Genomic DNA, 20408 nt, shown 5'->3' with positions numbered 1-20408 from the left:
GAGGTAGTTGGATGACACATGATTTAGTAAAGCTTTTCCATAGCCTACACTAGGAATTCAAAATCCTTCCCAATGAAACATAGCCCAAACCTCACCATTTGTTTGTATGGGGAGAAAAATTGCACCCACTGGTATGACACATATTCCTGGATGTTTAGTACCTTTCTTGCATGTGCATGTGTGGAGGGCATGAATTCCTTCAACTGTTCAGTTGTGTGAGATGCACTCCAAAGCCACTATGTGACATTTCTCTTTGTGTGATGATGCTGTGGAGAGGGGGTGTGGGTGAACTGTTCTTTCAACTCCCAGGCATACTTCATCAGAAACTGGCATAAAGACAAAGGGTCAGTTTCGAGAGGTACAGAAGAGTGGAAGCATTTGAAGAGGTTTGCTTTTTTTTTTTTTTAACTCTTTGTTCTGGATTCACTCTAGCTGTAACATGATCAGCACTTGCTCTCCTATACAGCCAGTAGGTATTCTGGGACAAAAGCTCGGGTTGATTGGCTAGAAACCTTATCCTTAAAGTCTGAGGCACCAAGTACTTTACTTCAATTGCTGTTAGACTGCCTTGATCCTGAGACACATTTGGGCATAATTTGGCATCTGGACTCAGTAATTTTCAAAGCCCTGAAATTGCTCACAGACAACATGCAGGTAAGTTTCTTCTAATCTCTGAAGCATTTGCTATCTATTACAATAGCCTTTGAGGTGGCTGGAGTTTCTTCTATGTACAAATAATCAGCACTGAGAAAATGGAAAGGAATTCAGATTCTAATATCAGGACTTCGGTTTGGTTGTTTTTTCCTGTTCAACAGCCATGGAAAAGTCAAAGCTAGGAGTCAGGATTCTCTAGTGCAGTGGTTCTCAACCTTCCTAATGCCGCGACCCTTTAATACAGTTCCTCATGGTGTGGTGACCCCCAACCATAAAATTATTTTTGTTGCTACTTCATAACTGTAATGTTGCTACTGTGATGAATCGTAATGTAAATATCTGATATGCAGGATGTATTTTCATTGTTACAAATTGAACATAATTAAAGCAGTGATTAATCACAAAAACAATATGTAATTATATATGTGTTTTCCGATGGTTTTAGGCGACCCTCAAAGGGGTCGTGACCCACAGGTTGAGAACTGCTGCTCCAGTGGTTAAGAGCGAGCTTTGGAATTTGACATACTTGAGTTCAAATCATAGCCGTACTTCACCCCCTTACGCATTGAATGATCTTGGGCGAATTACTCAACAGCTCAATGCTCAGCTTAATTTTGAAAAACCTATTTGAAAGGGATATTGCCATGGCTAAATGATTAAGGCATGCAACTGGCCCACGACAAGTATTCAATAAGAGGTACCTATTATTATGGGAAGTTTTGTTGATGGAAGCGCCAATGAACAGAGATTTAATTCCTTTAATGTTTCCTGGATCTATTATATTACAATACTGCACATACTCTTCTAAATGGAAAGTTGCCATCTCCTTTGATAAAGTGACGGAAGCTTGGCACCACTCTGTCCTAGATCTCTGAATGGGGTGCTAAGCAGATAGCAGGAATTTGCCCATATTGACAGACATGTCAGATGGATTAACGAACCTTGTCAAGACAGACAATGTCAGAATCAAGTATTAGAGTAAGTTGAAAAGTCATACTGGAATAATGTAAATGTTTGATAGTAGCCATCGTGCAGTGGCCAACAAAAGCAACCATATCATTGAAAAATAGCCCTTGACCTTTGTAATTAGAGAAGAAACTGATCCAAGAGCTTCAATTCCAGGAAGAGCATCATGTATTTTCCTATAGGCTTTTAGCACAATGATGCCACTTGCTACTTTATATCCATGTGCCTATGTAGGACTCTTTGCTTTGACACAGAGCCTTGTATATAGTAAGCAGGCTCTCATCCAAACAGGCAAGAAAACAACTAACATTTTATTCCGTTTCCACTTTGTGCCAAACACTGAACTTACAGTATGGAGAAGAGATAGGCATGATGCCTGTTGTCCAGAAGGCCATGATCTAGCTGGGGAAAGATTAACAAAAACACTTAAAATAGTGTACCACTAAGTGTTGTAAGCGATATAGTGTTTGATGGGGGGGGGGGGGGGGGCAAAACCAGAAATGGAGATGAAGGTTGAATGAACATGTGTCCTTTTCTTATTTAGGTGACATTCTGCAGACTTCGGACTCACCAGTGGTGTTTCATTCTGTTTAATGTTATCCTATTTCATGCCTTGTTTTTTGGGGCTGATTTTGTGGAAGAATACTTTCTGCATGCTTTGCCTTATGTAGATATGAAAGTTCTTGAAATTAAGGATAAAGCAAGAAAACTGAACATGGAGCCCCTAAGAAGTAATCTTTCCAAATATTATATCTTGAGCCAGTCAGAGGTGTGTAAAGGGAAGAACATATTTTTGCTCTCTCTTATCTTCAGTAGCCCCGGAAATCGAACAAGACGGGACCTCATCAGAAAAACCTGGGGTAACATGACCAGTGTCCAAGGGCATCCCATTCTCACACTGTTTGCTTTGGGAATGCCTATTTTGGCAACTACCCAGCAAGAGATAGACAAAGAGTCCTATAAGAATAATGATATAATCGAAGGAATCTTTTTGGACAGTGCTGAGAACCAAACTCTAAAGATCATCACAATGACGCAGTGGGCTGTGACTTTCTGCCCTAATGCCTTATTCATTCTCAAAGTTGATGAAGATATGTTTGTCAATCTACTAAGCTTGGTAAATTATCTTCTCAATCTGAAAGAACACCTTGAAGATATCTACGTAGGAAGAGTTATCCACCAGGATGTGCCCAATAGAGACCCTACTAGTCAAGAATTTGTCCCTCTTATTGAATACCCAGAAAAGTACTACCCAGATTACTGTAGTGGTGAGGCCTTTATTATGTCCCAAGATGTGGCTCGGATGATGTATATAGTTTTCAAAGAAGTACCCATTATGGTGCCTGCTGATGTGTTTGTAGGAATTTGTGCCAAGTTTGTTGGCCTTATACCCATCCACAGTTCAAGGTTTTCTGGGAAAAGACACATCAGATACAACAGATGTTGCTATAAGTTCATCTTCACATCTTCAGAAACTACTGATGCCGAAATGCCCTTGGCATGGAAGGAAATTAATGATGGGAAAGAATGTACACTGTTCGAAACTTACTCTGGACTCATTTCCTGCAAGCTTCTGACATACCTTGACAGCTTTAAACGTTTTCATATTGGTACCATAAAAAACGACGCAATGTATTCTGGTGATTAGGATTTCTTTTTCTTATTACGTGTGTTCTTTTTAAATCAACCTCCAACCTTGTTACAGAAAGCACCCCTCCTTCTTTGTTTTATGTAGTTTTAATTGTACTCAGAAAGTTGCAAAGTTTTAGTGCCCTGATACACTACATCATATTGAAATCTCATTTCAAAGAATTTGAGTTGGTATAGCATGACTCTTTCCCAAATAAAACCTCTCGTCCAGAAAAGTTAGAACATTAAATTTAATTACAACCAAAAGTCTGGTTTCTCTTTACAACTAGTGAATTTAAAAAAATCATACTTATAAAACTGTCATGACTCAAGTGATAGCAGAGGTGACTAATTTTTGAGAATGCTATTAAACGCAAAATAAGGAATTTAACAAATGTTCATCTTGTCTACAAATAGGAAACATTTTAGTAATCTGAGTGGCGATTTATATTCAATTTAAAGTTTTAGCTACTCAGTATATATATTAACTTAAACCTCACTAGTATAAAACTTGGGCCTCTAACGTTTCGTGAAACAATTTTCATTAAGTACTAATTAGATGATTTATAGATGGGATGTTAACAATTCATATTTTATGTTATGTATACACTCTGTATGTTTCCTAGGGATGCCATTAACAAAGTACCACAAATAGGGTGACATGAAACAGCAGAAACTTACTCACTTTAAGTTCTAGAGATTAGAAGGCCAAAATCAGGTTGTCAGCAGGGACATGCTCTCTCTGAAGCCTGCAATGGAGAATCCTTCCTTGTCTCTTCTAGCTTTTGGTGGTTGCCAGCAATCCTTGGCTTACAGATGCATCACTTTAATCTCTGCCTTCATCTTCACATGGCTGTCTCCTGTGTGGCTGTGACCTCATATATTTCCTGTGTTGTGTCTATGTCCAAACTAACCTTTTATTTTAGGGACATCAGTCATTGGATTAGGGCCCATCCTAATGATCTCGTCTTAACTTGATTATTAGGAGTTTGTTTCCCTTTCTCTGATCAACTCAACATTAACTTGATGAATTTGAAATTTTAAAAGCAAAACCCTCAACAATGAGACCCACCAATAAATATAGTCTGGGGACCTTTCTGAGTTATCATTCCTCCCCCCAACAAAACCACAACAGCGTAAAGTTCATTGATAAATATAAAAAAAGCATCAAAGAATACTAGAAACATTTTGTATAAGTTTATTTTCAAAGGAAATATAGTAACAACAAAAAAGAAAAAGAGGCCTTTTCAAAGTATTTATTCTTATTATAGAGAACATAATTTTGAGATCCCGTTTGGTTTGTTTTTCAAAGAATAATTTTATCCAAGACTTTCTAAGTAGAACCAGAAGAGGGGAAAGGAAAAAAAAAAAAGATGGCGAAGAGAAACAATTTGGTTCTATTTTAGTTCAAGCAAATTTTATGTGTTTATTTATTCTCACCAGAGGAATATGTTTATTGATTTTAGAAAGAGGAAGGGAGAAACATTGATTGGTTGCCTCCCATATGCAACCCAACCAGTGATCGAACCTGCAACCCAGGTATGTGCTCTGACTGGACTCAAATCTGAAACCTTTGGTGTACAGGATGACGCTCCAACCAACTGAGCCACCTCACCAGGGCTAAAGCAAACTTTTAAAAAAGACAGTAAATCCACAAAAGTTTTCTGGGAGAACAAAACTTCCTTCTTCTTGTAAACAGTAAGGCAGTCAAATGAATGTGAAAAATATGTTTCAATTATAACCAAGTTTGTGCTCTCTTGTACTTTATGTAGAAACACAACAAATGCTGGTGATAAAATTAGGTTCAACACACTATGATAATTCTGGGGGGAGAGAAGTCTCTGTTTAGTAAAATACATAGAGTCAAATGCCTTAGGAGAAGTTTTGGTCCAAAAATGATTTAGACTCTAGAAGAAATCACTCAGCTCCTTCCACTGCTGTTGTGGAAATAGGTTTCACATAGTATGGACCTTCACTCACATAAGTTCTGAGTCTCAAATAATATGGGTTCCCAAAGATTTCTGCAATTGTCTTGGAATTCGCGAGTGCTTTCACCAGTTCATATTTGGCATCCTTTGAAGCTTTGTCATGCTCTATGGACCGGTCCATCACATACTCTACAAAACCTGGACTGTTAAACATAAGTTTCTGAGCCCAGGGTTGGTTTGCAATGGCCTGAAATGGAAGGCAGAGAGAACACAATTCCTTTGAGGCTTAAGAAATTAAGTTTGTTAGCTGGATGGCACAATCTTTAGGAAAAAATTTGGCAACACGAACCTTAAAAATGTTAATGTTTTGCCCAAGTAAATTCCCTCCTGGGAATCTAATTTAAGAAAATCTAAATGTTAATAAAAGTCTTTGTATACAAAGATATTCATTATAGCCCTAGCCGGTTTTGCTCAGTGGATAGAGCATTGACCTGCGGACTGAAGGGTTCTGGGTTCGATTCAGGTCAAGGGCACATGCCTGGGTTGTGGGCTCGATCCCCAGTAGGGGGCATGCAAGAGGCAGCTGATCAATGATTCTCTTTCATCATTGATATTTCTATCTCTCTCTCCCTCTCCCTTCCTCTCTGGAATCAATAAAAATATACTAAAAAAAAAAAGATATTCATTACAGTGCGACAGTTACAGTATAAATGTCTAATAGTGAGGGGATGGTAAGTAAATTATAGTATACAGAAATACAAAAATGAATTAAACATTAAGAATAATATTTATTAAAAAATAGATAAATTGGTTATATGGTAAATGCTAGGACTACAAAGATAAATCAGGTATGGTGCCTATTCTCAACAAACTGTTTAATAGGTCAATAAGTAAACATTTTCAACATAATGTAATAAATAGAACACAGAGGTATAATCCTTACCACAACTCTAATTATATAATGAGTTATACAATTATATTTACTGTCTGGGTCCCTCAACCGACAGTGAGCTACATGAAAGGAAGATCTTTGTATATTTTTCTTAACTATTGTATCCCTAGCACCTAGCAAAAAAACCCCAACAAAAACTCAATCAATATTTGCTAAATGTGCCCGGTTGGCGTGGCTCAGTGATTGAGTGCCAACCTATGGATCAGGAGGTCATGGTTCGATTCCTGGTCAGGGCAAATGCCCGGGTTGCAGGCTCAAACCCTAGCAGGGGCTGTGCCAGAGGCAGCCAACCAATTATTCTCTCGTCATTGGTGTTTCTAGCTCTCTCCCTCTCCCTTCCCCTCTGAAATAAACAAAAATATATTTTAAAAGTTTTTGCTGAATGAATACATGCAAAATATGAGAACCAACATTTCTTCACTCAACCTTGTGGAGATACCTGATCAGTCCTTGAAGTATGAATAAGATGTTAACAAGCAAAGTTAGGGAAGAATGTTTAAAGCAGAGGGCACGTGAAGGCCCAGAGATACGAAGCAAGCAGTTTGGTATCACTAGAGCATTAAGTGCCAGAAGGGGAATGCCATAAATAAGGCTCATAAAGAAGACTGGTTAGGAAAGAAGACTGGTTAGGACAATAAGGACTTACTTGATGGTAGATAAGGAATCTGGAATTAATTCTGTGAACCCATAGTACTCTGTGCTCTGCCACAGCATCTAATACCATTTACTGAAACTGTATGTAAACACATCTGTCTCCCTCATTAGTCTATAGTAATAGCAGAGGCCAGAAACTACTATGCACTTTTGTATCCCTGGGACACGGCAGAGTGCCTGGCTCACTGACAGTACTCATGTGTTAAACAGAGTCCCAGAAGAACCTGGGGAAAAGAGGGGGTTGCCTACCGTGAACACTTTTAAGGCACCACAGTGTAGTTCAGGAAAGGGTTGATTACTGATGCCACGGAAGAGCTCCAGCGGGTCCCGATATAAAGAAGAGAACCAGGTTTCTGTCATCCTCAGGAGGTCATCAGTCTGCTGCTCAGGCTACAGGATGGAAAAGAAAAATCGCAAGACATCTGGAAGTCAGGAAACACAGCACTCTGTCATTAACTTGCTGTGTGATCTCTGCCAAGTCTGGAGCACCTTCCCCCAAACCCAGCCCATATTTTATCAGGTTTTTTGTTTGTTTTTTAATGAGGCTGATTAAGCAATATCTAAGGTCTGGTCCAGTTCCAATATTTTATGATTCCACTTTAACTTAAAAAATGTCACTAGTCATATAATGAAGGCTATACTCTTTTACTAAGAGTAAGAAAGATGCCATTTATCTGATCAACATTTATATTAAATTAACCAGTATTATGTTAACTCATACATATTTATTCTCCCAAGTACATCCCACTATGTTTCATTAACTTCCCACTCTACTTACTGGTAAATAAAGAAGAGATGAAACTGCATCCAAACACCTAATTTTGAGCTCCGTTGAGGCATTTTTTGCTTGATATCCTATTCTCTTCAGTAAGCGTTCAAATCGAGTTCCTTTGAAGGATAATGAGATAGTTTTGATTGTCATAAAATACAAATAACTTGAAATTTACCATTATAACCATTTTTAAGCATATAGCTCAGTGGCATTAAGTACATTCACATTGTTGTGCATCCATCACCACCATCCATCTCCAGGACTTGCATTATTTCAAACTAAAAGTTGTAGTCATTAAATAATAACTCCCCATTCCCTTATGTCCCCATTCCCTGGTGACCAGAATTTTACTTTCTGTTTCTGTGTATTTGACAACTTTAGGTACTGTATAAGTGCAATTATACAGTTTTTATCCTTTTGTGTCTGGCTTATTTAACTCAGCATGTCGTCAAGGTTTTTCCTTGCAGCATGTATGGGAATTTCATTAATTCTTAAGGCTAATTAACATTCCATTGTATGTGTATACCACATTTTATTTATCCTTTCATCCATCAACGAACGTGAGTTATTTCTACTTTTCAGCTATTGTGAATAATAGCTACTAATGAACACAGGTGTACAAATATCTATTTAAGTCTTTTTTCAATTATTTTGGGTATATACATAGAAGTGGAATTGCTGGATCATATGGTAATTCTATGTTTAATTTTTTGAGGAACCACTAGTTTTCCACAATGGCCACATCATTTACATTCCCACCACATATATACAAGGGTAAAATAAAATACAAGTAACATAAAATTTTCACATCCTTGTCAACACTTGTTATTTTTTTAAATAATAGCTATCTTAAGTGAAGAGGTATTTTTAAAGTGTGCTTTGCTTTCATATACTATGACCTCCAACCTAAACCAATATAAAAATAAACATGGCCCTAACCGGTTTGGCTCAGTGGATAGAGCATCGGCCTGCGGACTCAAGGGTCCCAGGTTCGATTCCGGTCAAGGGCATGTACCTTGGTTGCGGGCACATACCCAGTAGGGAGTGTGCAAGAGGCAGCTGATCGATGTTTCTCTCTCATGGATGTTTCTTACTCTCTATCCCTCTCCCTTCCTCTCTGTAAAAAATCAATAAAATATATTTTATAAATAAATAAATAAATAAAAATAAACATGTAGCCAGAGACCAAGTGAGAAGCCTACAACACACATTCATATGCAATACAGCATATATAAGTCAAAGTGTGGAGTAATAGGAATCAAAGGATCTGGATTTGAGTAGCAGCTGCTACACAGGCTGTATGATCTTAGAAAATTTTCTTTTTTTTTTTTAAAATATATTTTATTGATTTTTTACAGAGAGGAAGGGAGATGGATAGAGAGTTAGAAACATCGATGAGAGAGAAACATCGATCAGCTGCCTCCTGCACATCTCCTACTGGGGATGTGCCTGCAACCCAGTCACATGCCCTTGACCGGAATCGAACCCGGGACCCTTCAGTCCCCAGGCCGACGCTCTATCCACTGAGCCAAACCGGTTTCGGCAAAAAATTTTCTTAACTTCTCTGAGTTTCAACTACCTTATCTATAAAATGAGAATGACAATAGTATGTTCTTTGAAGGATTGTAAAAGGGTTCTATGTCATAGGAAAATGCACTTAAAAAGTACATATAACAAGGATACTAACTGTGATGCACAACGGTATATTAATTTTGAACATACACTTCACACAAGGGTTTTAACAGTGCCACCAAATTGTGCCAAATTCAGTGCTTTCAAGATACTCATGGATCTTCGATAAAAGTACCACATTTTTAAAAATGGGTTTATTGATTTTAGAGAGAGAGAGAGGAAGGGAGGGAAAGAGAGAGAAACACTGATCTGAGAGAGAAACATCCACCAGGAATTGAACTAGTGACCTTTTGGTGCACAGGACAACACTCTTCCAACTGGGCAACACTGGCCAGGGCAAAAGTATCACTCTTAACATGACATCTTGTAATAATTTTTCCCCGGTCCTTGACATTACAGGTATAAAAATCTGTCCTTTCATTAAATATTCATAACAACCCTGAGAAGTAGTTGTTATACCCTTTTTTAAAAATGAGGAAATTGAAATACTTTCAACAATAAAGATTTGGGAAAAAAATGAGGAAAATAAGGCCTAAAGTAGTGAGGTAAATATAATTAAAAAAGCTAAGTCAGTGAAAGAACCTAGTTCTTCCTGACTCCAGCCCATCATCTTTTTACCATGAATATTATTTGAGGAAGATGTAGCGGGAAAGAGTGCTTGTTCCAGCCAAGTTCAAAAAATATTCACTAATAATTAGACTTTTTAGGAATGCGTCTAAGGTCGTGGTAAAAGATTGCCATATATAAAAGCAGTTTTAACAATGCAATTAATGTACCAGCCAACAAATTTACATATTGAATCCTGGCTCAGTGGATAGAGCCATCGGCCTGCGGACTGAAGGGTCCCAGGTTTGATTCTGGTCAAGGGCACATGACCAAGTTGCAGGCTTAATCCCCAGAAGGGGGCGCGAGGGAGGCAGTTGATCAATGATTCTTTCTCATCATTGATGTTTCTATCTCTCGATCCCTCTCCCTTTCTCTCTGAAATCAATAAAAATATATTTTTTTTTTTAAAAAAAAGGATATCCCTGCCCTGGCTGGCTGTAGATTAGTTAGTTGAGCATCATCTCCTGTACTGAGAGGTCAGTCTGATTCCTGGTCAGGGCATGCAAGAGGCAGCCAATCGATGTTTCTCTCTCCCTTCTTTTCTCTCTAAAATAAATAAAGACATATTAAATAAAAACTTTAAAAATTAAGATATCATTAAAGAAAGCTAAAACAAGTCATACCAACCTGTCTTCTGCAAAACCTGTTTTCCTTCAATATTGGATCCCAGGATTCCAATTGTGTCCACTGCTACGCCAATCATGGTGGGGTCCTGACTTTCTGTCATTTCAAAGACTTTTTCCACAAAAACTGGAAAACGCTCACAGATCTGTTGAGGACTATCCATGATGGCCAAGTTCCCAAAAAACTTCACAAATCCTAGAGATATTTACAAAAATATATTTTAATAGGGGAAGAAGACAGCATAAATTGCAGGTCCTATGTTTTCACAGCAACAGTAATAAACTATTACTGTGAAAGGCTATAGTACTATGTTGTCTTAAAATCAGACAGACCAAAAGGAAATATTGAAGGACCTAAAAAGAGTGGTCCCAGGGTGTTAATGGAGCTGGGTGCAAAAAGCATTGTCACAAGCAAGAGGGAGAACAAAGAACAAGGACGTGGATACAAATCACAGGAAGGTAAGTTTGGAGTTATTATTAGGAAGAAATTTTAAAGCAGATTTTCTTCAATGAAGTAATCTAGGCTACCTAATGAAGGAATAAATCTTCAATTTCTGGAAATGTTCAAGAAAAACTAATCAATCATGTCCTTGAACAGAATAGCTGGAATAGTTCCTATATTAGCTAAAGATTACAACTCAAAGATTTGATGAATCTGTGAATATACTGTAAATATCACTATTAGTATTTTAATTTGTTTCTTGTAGCTGAGATGCACAGGAAACAATCCTAATGATCTAAACAGTAGTATTTCCAGAAAATCAGAATCAATACTGCAATGGCTCCCAGAGCAATAGATTCTACCTCATTAAGGGGCTATGAGTTGGGTATCATCTCAAGGGAATAAGCTCTAAAGATGATGATCCTTGGTCTGCCCTGACAGAACTAACTCAGAAAAACAAAACATGCGCCATCATTTCCACAGGCATCAATATTTCTTACCTGGTAAATAGAAGCTAGAGAAAGGGTCTGAATCTGCCCCAATAATTATATTAGATATCTGATCAATCACTCCTTCTTGAGCAAGGTACTGTCGTCCATGATGAGTATATGCCATTGACGTCACCATTTCTATACAGGTAGCTCTGAAATGCCAAGATTTTGCATATGATTAGCATGGTTTAGGAATTGTTTTCATGTAAGTTATCTTATTTAATTCTTCCCATGAAATCTGAAAGGTCAATAATCCTGGCTCTACTTTTCACATGAGGGTACTGGATGAGAAAATTGCAGTAACTTGTCCAGAATCACATCTTTATTACAAGGTACAGTTTAGACCTAAATCTTGACTTTCTGACTTAAGGCGCACTTATTATTTCTACTATAATAAAGCTACTCCTAAGAGATTTTTAAAAAAACTTTTATTTTATCTTGATATGTCAAACATATACAAAAGTACAGAGAATAGAACAGTAAGCCCCCAGGTAACCATAATCCTGATTATATAGTTATCAAGATTTTGCTTTTCTTATTTTATCTATTTTTTTTTTGCTGAATTATTTTAAAACCAGTTCTAGTCATTTTGCCATTTACCCCTGCATACTTTAAAACATCTCTAAAACACATGTTTTCTCACACAATTATAATGCTTTTACCACATATTTAAAAATTAATAGTAATTCTTTGGTATCACTTAATACCCAAACATTATCCAATTTCCCCAATTAACTAAAAAACTATTTGTAGGTGTGTTTTTTCTATGTCATAAAATCTGACACCGAACTAAAAAATTAACAAAATTAATTTCCAATGCTTTGAAAAAGTGTAACTGGTGTCTGATTTTTGCATATGAGTTTAACAACTTTGGTCACATTTAAAAAACACAGGACAATCAAAAAATCACTTAAGGAAAACAAACTTCTGTATACACAAAGATAACTACAGTGCTATTATAACAGCAAAATATTTGAAGCACACTAAGTGCTCAACAGTGAGGATATATTGGTAAATTGTGGAATATCAACAAGGAAACATTTGACAAGGGGGTTTAGAGAGCAGAGTACTGGGAGTGAAAAGATTGGAATTAACATTTCTTTGAGGAGCTATGTCAGCCACTGTCTTGGTCTCTATGATAAATGCACTTAATCCTCATATTACCTTCTTTATAGATTTGCCATTACTACATTTAGATGAGGTGCAAAATGGTTACAATAATTTGCCCAAGGTCAATCAGCTAATAAGCAGAGATGCATGTAAGCCCAAGTCTCACTCATGTTTAAAAGTCCATGTTTTCTATCATGCCATAGTGCTATTTATTTAACAACACCAAAAAATGTATGGTAGCACATTAAGTAATGCAAAATGGCAGTGGTTACAAATTTTTAAAATCAGGCAGGAAGCCCAGCTGGTGTGACTTAGTGGTGGACCGTTGGCCTATGAACCAGGAGGTCACAGTTCGATTCCTGGTCAGAACACATTCCTGGGTTATGGGCTCAATTTCCCCAGTGTGGGGCATGTAGGAGGCAGCCAATTCTCTCTCAACATTGATGTTTCTATCTCTCTCCCTCTTTGAAATCAAGTTAAAAAAAAATGTATTTTTTTTTTTTTTTAAGCAGGCATGTATGCCTAAGGACAGGGAACACAGTCATTCAAAAGTAGCTGTATTACCCTAGCTGGTTTGGCTCAGTAGATAGAGCATCAGCCTGCAGGGTCCCGGGTTCAATTCCGGTCAAAGGCACATGCCGGAGTTGCGGTCTCAATCCCTAGGATGGGGCGTGCAGGAAGCAACCGACCCATAATTCTCTCTCATCATTGATGTTTCCATCTCTCCTTCTCTGAAATCAATAACAATATTTTTAAAAAAGTAGCTGTATTCTCATATGGGGCTCTACTAAGTTCCAGTATGTTGTAACAATGTCACTTGAGCAATTTTCTAAAGGCCCTTTCTTCAGAACATACTTTGTCATGAGACTGCAACCTAGGCACAAGCTCCACTAGGGAAGATAAGTCCCAAGTTTGTTTTCTGGCCCTCCAAAGGAGGACACTTTGCTCTAAGAACTCTCTCAGCCAACATACCTGACTAGCACATCCTCCCCAGTCAGCTCTCTGAGGAGCTGGGTTACCAACCCACTGGTGGAACAGTAGTTTAGAGATTCTGGTGACACAGAAGAGATCTCTACAATTAGCTGAAAGAACAGAAAAACAGAAAGGTCAAAACAACCCCAAACTTGTTAAATCTCATTTTATGATAAATGCAGGATTAGGTACTTTATAAGAAATTTAAAAAATATATGTTACATGTATTTATCTCCACAAGTAGGAAAATTTCACTAAACAAATAATTACTTTGGGCCCCGGCCAGGGGGCCCAGTTGGTTGGAGCGTCATTTCATACACCAAAAAGTTGCAGGTTTGATTCCTAGTCAGGGCACACACCTAGGTTGCCGGTTCAATTCCCAGTTGGGGCACGTATGGAAGGCAGTCAATAACACTCCATTATATCTGGGTGTATGTGCACTTTTTACAAAAGAAATTATTATCAAGGTACAAAAGCCTGAATCCGTAACGATAAAAAGATTGCAAAAATCATTCATTCATCCATGCCTGCATTCTATCTGTCAGTCATTCACTTACTCATTTATCAAGTATGTTCTACGGGCTTACTAGAGGATTTCAAGCAGAGAAATGACAGAACCAGATTTTGTTTTTTGTTTTTAAATCCTCACCTGGGAATATGTTTATTGATTTAATAAGAAGAAACATCGGTCGGTTGCCTCCCATACATGCCCTGACCGGGCATCAAACCGGCAACCCAGGTATGTGCCCTGACGAGGAACTGAATCCACAACTTCTTGGTTAAAAGATCATGCCAACTACATGTTAAGATAGACTAGTAGTGACAAAAATGGATGAGACTAGTTTGGATGCAGTTAAAGTAGTTCAGGTGAGAGATCAGTAGCTTAGATTTGGGTGCTACTGGCTTTATCAAGGAAGACAAATGCTTGGGTTTAAGAAAAACTGACACAATGTGATGACTGAATGGATATGTGGCCAAGAGAACAAAGCCTCACAGAGAATGAGCTAGAGGTGTAATAGCCAACCACATGGACTATGAGACAGGGCCAGTTTGTTGTTGCTGGTTGGTTTGTTTTTTATTAGAGGCATGAAGTGGTTAGAAAAGATCAGAAGTTTGGTTTCAACATGGGTGTGAGGGGCCTAGAATATGTTTAAGAAGAGAATAAACAGTTGGACATGAAGATCTGAGCTCAAAAGAGAGATAGGTCTGGGTTGGAGGTTTACATTCGAAAGTCATCACCATTATTGGTGGGCACTGAAATCACAGGATGAATAATATTGCCTAAAAATGGATACAGATTACAAGGAGACGAGAGCTTGGGATTCTGCCTTCACAAACCCCACCAATTAATAGCTCCATAGAGGATAACAAGCCAGGAGACTTAGAAGAAACAGCTAGAGAGGCAGAAAGAAAATCAGTTATCAAGGCATGAAAAGTAAGCTCTGAAGAGGGAATTGGACTGTAGAGGATTTGTTTTAAAATATGCAGCCTAGCCGAAGCCGGTTTGGCTCAGTGGATGGAGCGTTGGCCTGCGGACTGGAGGGTCCCAGGTTCGATTCCGGTCAAGGGCATGTGACTGGGTTGCGGGCATACCCCCAGTGGGAGATGTGCAGGAGGCAGCTGATCGATGTTTCTCTCTCATCGATGTTTCTAACTCTCTGTCTCTCTCCCTTACTCTCTGTGGAAAATCAATGGAATATATTAAAAAATAAAATAAATAAATAAAATAAAATAAAATATGCAGCCTAGTAATTGTGTGGCCTTGGGTCAATTACTCCATTAATAGTGAGGTTAATAATAATGGTATATAGAGATTATTGTGAGACCAAGACAATACATGTGAGGATTTAGGACAGGACTCAGTACAAAGCTGGTAAAAATGGGAACCATTTCTTCTTACTACTACTACAACTAAATTTTTCAAAGTCTAGTTTCAATGGTATCTACTCTACTGTAGTACTTAATAAAGCAGTATACATATTTTTATGACTGTCTCACATACTAGGTGGAGAGTTCATTCTATATCCCCAGTACCTAGTATAAGGCCTAACACAGACTATATACTCAATAAATGCATGTTAAATGACCATCTTGCATTCCAAGGTAACCCTTCCTGCATTCTGAATCGTAGGCATCAGAAAGTGTGCTTTTCATCTTACCTCATAGACCCTATATCGAACAATATCATTTGTTTTCATTACGGTTTTCAAATCATCCAGTAGATTGCTTTCAAATAAAGCCTCCAGTCCAGCTTGGGTCAGTGATATTCTTGACAGGGATTTAATGGCCTTGTAAGGAAAGGAAATATCTCTTAATTCATAAAAACACGAAATAGTAATATCTACTACATAAGACTGATGTGAAAATTAGTGTCTTGAATGCACCTTGTCCCATGAGCATTCACTCTGTTTTAGTTATTACTATTTATAATTGGAAAAGATACATAGCATTCTCAACAGAAAATAATTATGTAAGTTTTGTTTCTTAGGAAGTAACCCAATATAAACCCTATGACAGATAACTTAGATATGTGTACTCTAGAAAGTAGAAGTTTACTAGTACTTATTTGACACCATTTATTTATGTGACACCATCTATATGAAGCTGCAATTACACAATCATCTCTCCTAAACTTCCACCTCTCAATCCAGAAAGCCTTTCTTTGTCGTTTAAGACACTAATACCTCTGCATGTTCCAGTGGATTGTTGCAGCTGACTCACCGCTTTAGCTACAGATAGATTCTCTCCACCAATACAATAAATGACTTGTTTTAGTAATTCAGGATTATTTAGAACCTCAGTAACAGCATCAGAATTTTCAACAATTCTTCCAACCTGAAAGAAAAAAACAATCAGAAATAATCTTCCAAGGTAGGGCAACAAGTGAACATCTGACGGTAAAATTACCTGAGTGTGCAATTCTAAGAGTTATTGATTACAACTACAAGACAAGTCATTAAAAATTCCAAATAACCCACATTCATTAAAGCCAAGCACACAATGGCAGTCATATCTATGAAAGAAAAATAAAAAAACAATAAAATTCCTAGTTCTATTCACTTTTAGCTAAACTGAAACCCTGGGCAAATAACTTCTCTGAGCCTAATTTCTTATCTGTAAAGTGGGAATATAATACTTAAGTACAGGATAGTAATGAAGATTAAATGAGATTACGTAGGTAAAGCACATACTACAGTGTCTGGCACATAAATGATAAATTGATACTTTCTCCAATCTGTTGAATAAACACTGTAGAGGAGAAAAGGAAAAACAGTAATTGAATACCTACTGGATAAACTAACTGCTCAGATCCTAACATTCTCAGCAGCAGTTCTTCATCCAAATAGTAACACATACTTTGACTACCAGAGTGATAATTGTTTTAATTTGTTGGTTTAGGAACCTTTACAACAGAACTTTGTTCATGCCAGTATAATAACATGACTTAACATGGCAATCTTTTTCTCTAGACTAGGGGCTCCTCTAAGGAAAGAAATAAGTTTTATTTACCTTGGTAGCTCTAACAACATATGGTACAGTGCCTGGCATGTAAAAGTAACTCAGTATTTGATGAATGAATACTGCCGATGGTACTTAGAACTTCTTACTTTAACTTGTATTCCCCTGGTCATAGTTAGCTATGTACACTCGAATAGACTAGACACTCCCTAGGGACAGCGAGAGATCATGTTTCTTCATCTCCCTGCACAGAACCTCGCCCAGAGCAGGTGGTCACTAAGGGTTGGTTCCCTCATTATGTGCTAGCAAGATTTCATACCTGGGAAAGAGTGAGGATTTTTACGGAATCATTGGGGTGAGTCAGTCCCCTCTGCAGGTCAACCCTGAAGTTCCGAGCCACGTGAACGGGCTCCAGAGCCTGGAGCAATCTCTCCAGAATGGATACACACAAAGTGGTCTGTTCCCTAAAGGAGATACCATAGACCTCATTAGTTCATGTCCTTTCAGGTAGAAGGGATCTAATAATATCTGACCCCTGGCTCAATGAGGATCTCCATACAGACTTCTCTTCAAAACATGAGCTTCTACTTTAACATTAAATGTTCATTAGACATTTACCATGTACCTATTATGTGCCATGCCTGTGCTGGGGCTTCAAAGAATGATAAGATATATTCTATAACCACAAGGAGCTCAGTCTAATGGAAGATACAGAAAAATAGGCAACTATAATACAGTTAGATAAATGCTAGCTTAAAGCTGGGAGCTGTGGGAACTCAGTAAAGAACAAAGGGTACAGGGTATACCTGGGCAAATTTTTAAGTTACCCAAGAGAAGAAAGGTAAAGGGCATAGTAGCACATGAAAAGGCACAGAGTGGTAAGCATTCAAGGAACCACAAGTAACTTGGTATGACTGGGATCAGAAAGGGAGAAAAATGGGAAGAAAGTAGGTAAAAGGAAAAAGATGAATGTCAAGAAATGAAATTTTAAAAAAAAGCACAGCAATCTGATTTTGATTGGTCTTTTATGTCCTGCTATGGAATTTCACCTTTTCCCAGATGGCAATGGCAAGTCAAGATGGGGTTTTAAAGCAGAATTAACATGATGAGATCTGACTTCTAGAAATCACTGTCAGTGTTAGAGAAAGGATTTTCAGTTAGAAGTTTATGTTGAGGTGATGAAGGAGTGAAAGAGGTTTAAGAAGCTATTAAAGAAGTAAATTAATTAGAACTTGATGACTACCAGATGTAAATTCAGAAGGTGTTTCAAGAATAACTTCTTTATCTCTTTTAGGCAGCAAAAGTAACTGAGTACTCACACATTGCTAATAGGAAGCACATTATTAAACTGGTATGATCTTGCTAAAAGGCGATCAAGTAATTTGATAGCAAAAGCCTTAAAAATGAACATATCCCCAAGATCACTGAAAACATGTTCACACAAAAATTTGTACACGAATATTCATAGCAGTGGAAACAACCCAAATGACCATCAATTAAATGCATAAATGTGGTATATCCACACAATGGAATATTCCTCACAAAAAGGAATGAAGTACTGATGCATGCTGCAACATGAACCTTGAAAATGCGTTAAGTGAAAGGAGACAGACACAAAAGGCTTCCTTTTGACAATGATTCCATTTACATGAAATGTTCAGAATAGACAAATGCAGAGGCAGAAAGCAGATCACTGGCTGCCAGAACCTGCGGAGTGGATGAAAGGGGGAAGGGGAGAGACCGCTAAAGGGTTTCTTTTCCTTTAAAAAAAAAAAATTGCGGTCCTGACTAGGTAGGCTCAGTTGGTTAGAGTGCAGTCCCCATATACCGAGGTGGCAGGTTTGATCTCCAGTCAGCTCACATACAAGACTCAACTAATGAATGCATAAATAAGTGGAACCACAAATCAGTGTTTCTCTCTCCAAAAATCAATCAATAAAAAAAAATTGCAATTGTACAGACCATAAAATTTACAATTTTTACCATCTTTTTCACTGATTTCTGAGAGTGGGAGAGAGAGAGACAGAAATATCAATGAGAGAATCATTGACGGACTGCCTCCTGCACGCCTCCTCCAGGGGATCGAGCCCACAACCTGGGCATGTGCCCCGACCGAGAATCAAACTGTGACCTGGTTCATGGGTCAATGGTGTGACCGGGCCCATTTTAATCTTTTCTTTAAAAAAAAAAAAAAATTTATCTTTATTATTGAAACTATTACAGATGTCCCCTTTGTTTCTTTGTTTTCCCCATTGACCTCCTCCACCGCACTCCTAGGCCTTCACCACACTGTTGTCTGTGTCCATGGGCTATGCATACATGCATATCATATAATTCCCCGGTTTATCTCTCCCCACCACCACCTATCCTCTGAAATTCCTCAGTCTGCTCCATGCTCCTATGTTTTAACCATTTTGTAAGTACAGTGCTGTAGCATTAAGTACATTCACAGTGCTGTGCAGCCATCACCAGGATCCAACTCCGGAACTTTCTCATCTCCCATTGAAACTGAAACTGCATCCATGAAACACTGACGCCCCATTTTCCCTTTCCCCCAGCCCCTGGCGACCATCATTCTACTTTCTCTACGCATTTGACTACTCTAGGTACCTCATGTAAGTGGGATCCTACAATATTTTCAAGTAGAAAAGTTTTGGGTCACAAGTATTTTTAACTCTTCTAAATTATGGAATACAAAGTATACCTGCATGTTAAATTACTGGACCAAATGGTGTATGAATCTAAAATGTTGATGGATCTAGCAAAATTGCCAGGATAGGACTCCTCCTGAGGAGAAAAAAAGTCAAGCACTGGTGCACAAAGACTGTGGAGCCCTCCCTGCGGCGGGAAACCTTGCTTCCCCGCCCTCAAGTCCTGCTTCAAGGATGAAGGCAGAGAGGCCAGGAGATGGTCAGGGGCACCGCTCAGGGGCTGGACTTGCATCCCATTTCTTGCCTCTCAGCCTAGGGTCCTTCTCTCTCTGAAATTTCAGCGTTTTTTTAAAAACCTTTATTTGCGACTGGGTAAAGCCCTCCCTCCAGCCCAGCCGCTCCCGTCTCCACACTTGGCGGAGTCGCCCCGTCCGCCTCCCCCACCCCCACGCCGCTCAAGCTGCGGGGTCCTCTCACCGGTGGTTCTCAATGAGCAGGGAGAAAAGCGGGCTCAGGCGCAGTTCCGCCGCGTGCTCGCGGAGCTCGCTGAGCGGCACCGCCTGCAGCACCGACTGAAGCGCGCGCAGCTCCTCCAGCGGCGCTTCCAGCCGCGACACATCCCTCAGCAGCGACAGCGCCTGGGCCGCCATCATGCCTCCTCCGGCAGAAACGGGCTTCCACGGCCGCCTTCCCGGCTCCCGGCTCCAGGATCCCGGCGGGATTCTCCGAGTCTCGCGAGATCTGAGGAACGCAACCTCCCTTCGCTGAATATTGGCTGTGACTGCGAACCGTCCGGCCTCCTCAGTAGCGAGGCGGAGCTGGCGGACCGCGCACGGTCCCGGTATTCCCAAGCCTCGCGAGAAGTGG

The 20408-nt window shown here is 38.9% G+C and overlaps 2 protein-coding genes across 4 annotated transcripts; one reads left to right on the top strand and one right to left on the bottom strand.

Annotated features, from left to right (window-relative positions):
* Positions 1-2170: 2170 nt before the first annotated feature.
* B3GALT9 (beta-1,3-galactosyltransferase 9) lies at positions 2171-3268 on the top strand (the record flags this gene model as incomplete). The annotated part of the gene is made up of 1 exon (XM_081103846.1): positions 2171-3268. The coding sequence occupies exon 1, from the start codon at positions 2294-2296 to the stop codon at positions 3266-3268; it is 975 nt and encodes a 324-aa protein (XP_080959972.1). The 5' UTR covers positions 2171-2293.
* Positions 3269-4431: 1163 nt separating this feature from the next.
* Positions 4432-20347, bottom strand: PSMD5 (proteasome 26S subunit, non-ATPase 5). Of its 3 annotated transcripts, XM_081103843.1 has the most exons (10): positions 20019-20241; positions 17210-17354; positions 16153-16266; positions 15591-15719; positions 13432-13541; positions 11359-11501; positions 10421-10612; positions 7562-7671; positions 7033-7173; positions 4432-5424 (listed from the first exon to the last, which is right to left on the bottom strand). In XM_081103843.1, the coding sequence occupies exons 1-10, from the start codon at positions 20192-20194 to the stop codon at positions 5167-5169; spliced, it is 1518 nt and encodes a 505-aa protein (XP_080959969.1). In that variant the 5' UTR covers positions 20195-20241; the 3' UTR covers positions 4432-5166. The 3 variants fall into 3 exon arrangements, with proteins under 3 accessions (XP_080959969.1, XP_080959971.1, XP_080959970.1); XM_081103845.1 differs by lacking the exon at positions 17210-17354 and having other exon boundaries at positions 16116-16266; positions 20019-20347; XM_081103844.1 differs by lacking the exon at positions 17210-17354 and having other exon boundaries at positions 20019-20255.
* Positions 20348-20408: the final 61 nt, after the last annotated feature.

This window comes from Myotis nattereri (assembly GCF_964212035.1).
Source record: "Myotis nattereri genome assembly, chromosome: 12".
NCBI classification, from domain to species: domain Eukaryota; kingdom Metazoa; phylum Chordata; class Mammalia; order Chiroptera; family Vespertilionidae; genus Myotis; species Myotis nattereri.
This window is presented reverse-complemented; position numbering and strand designations above follow the sequence as displayed.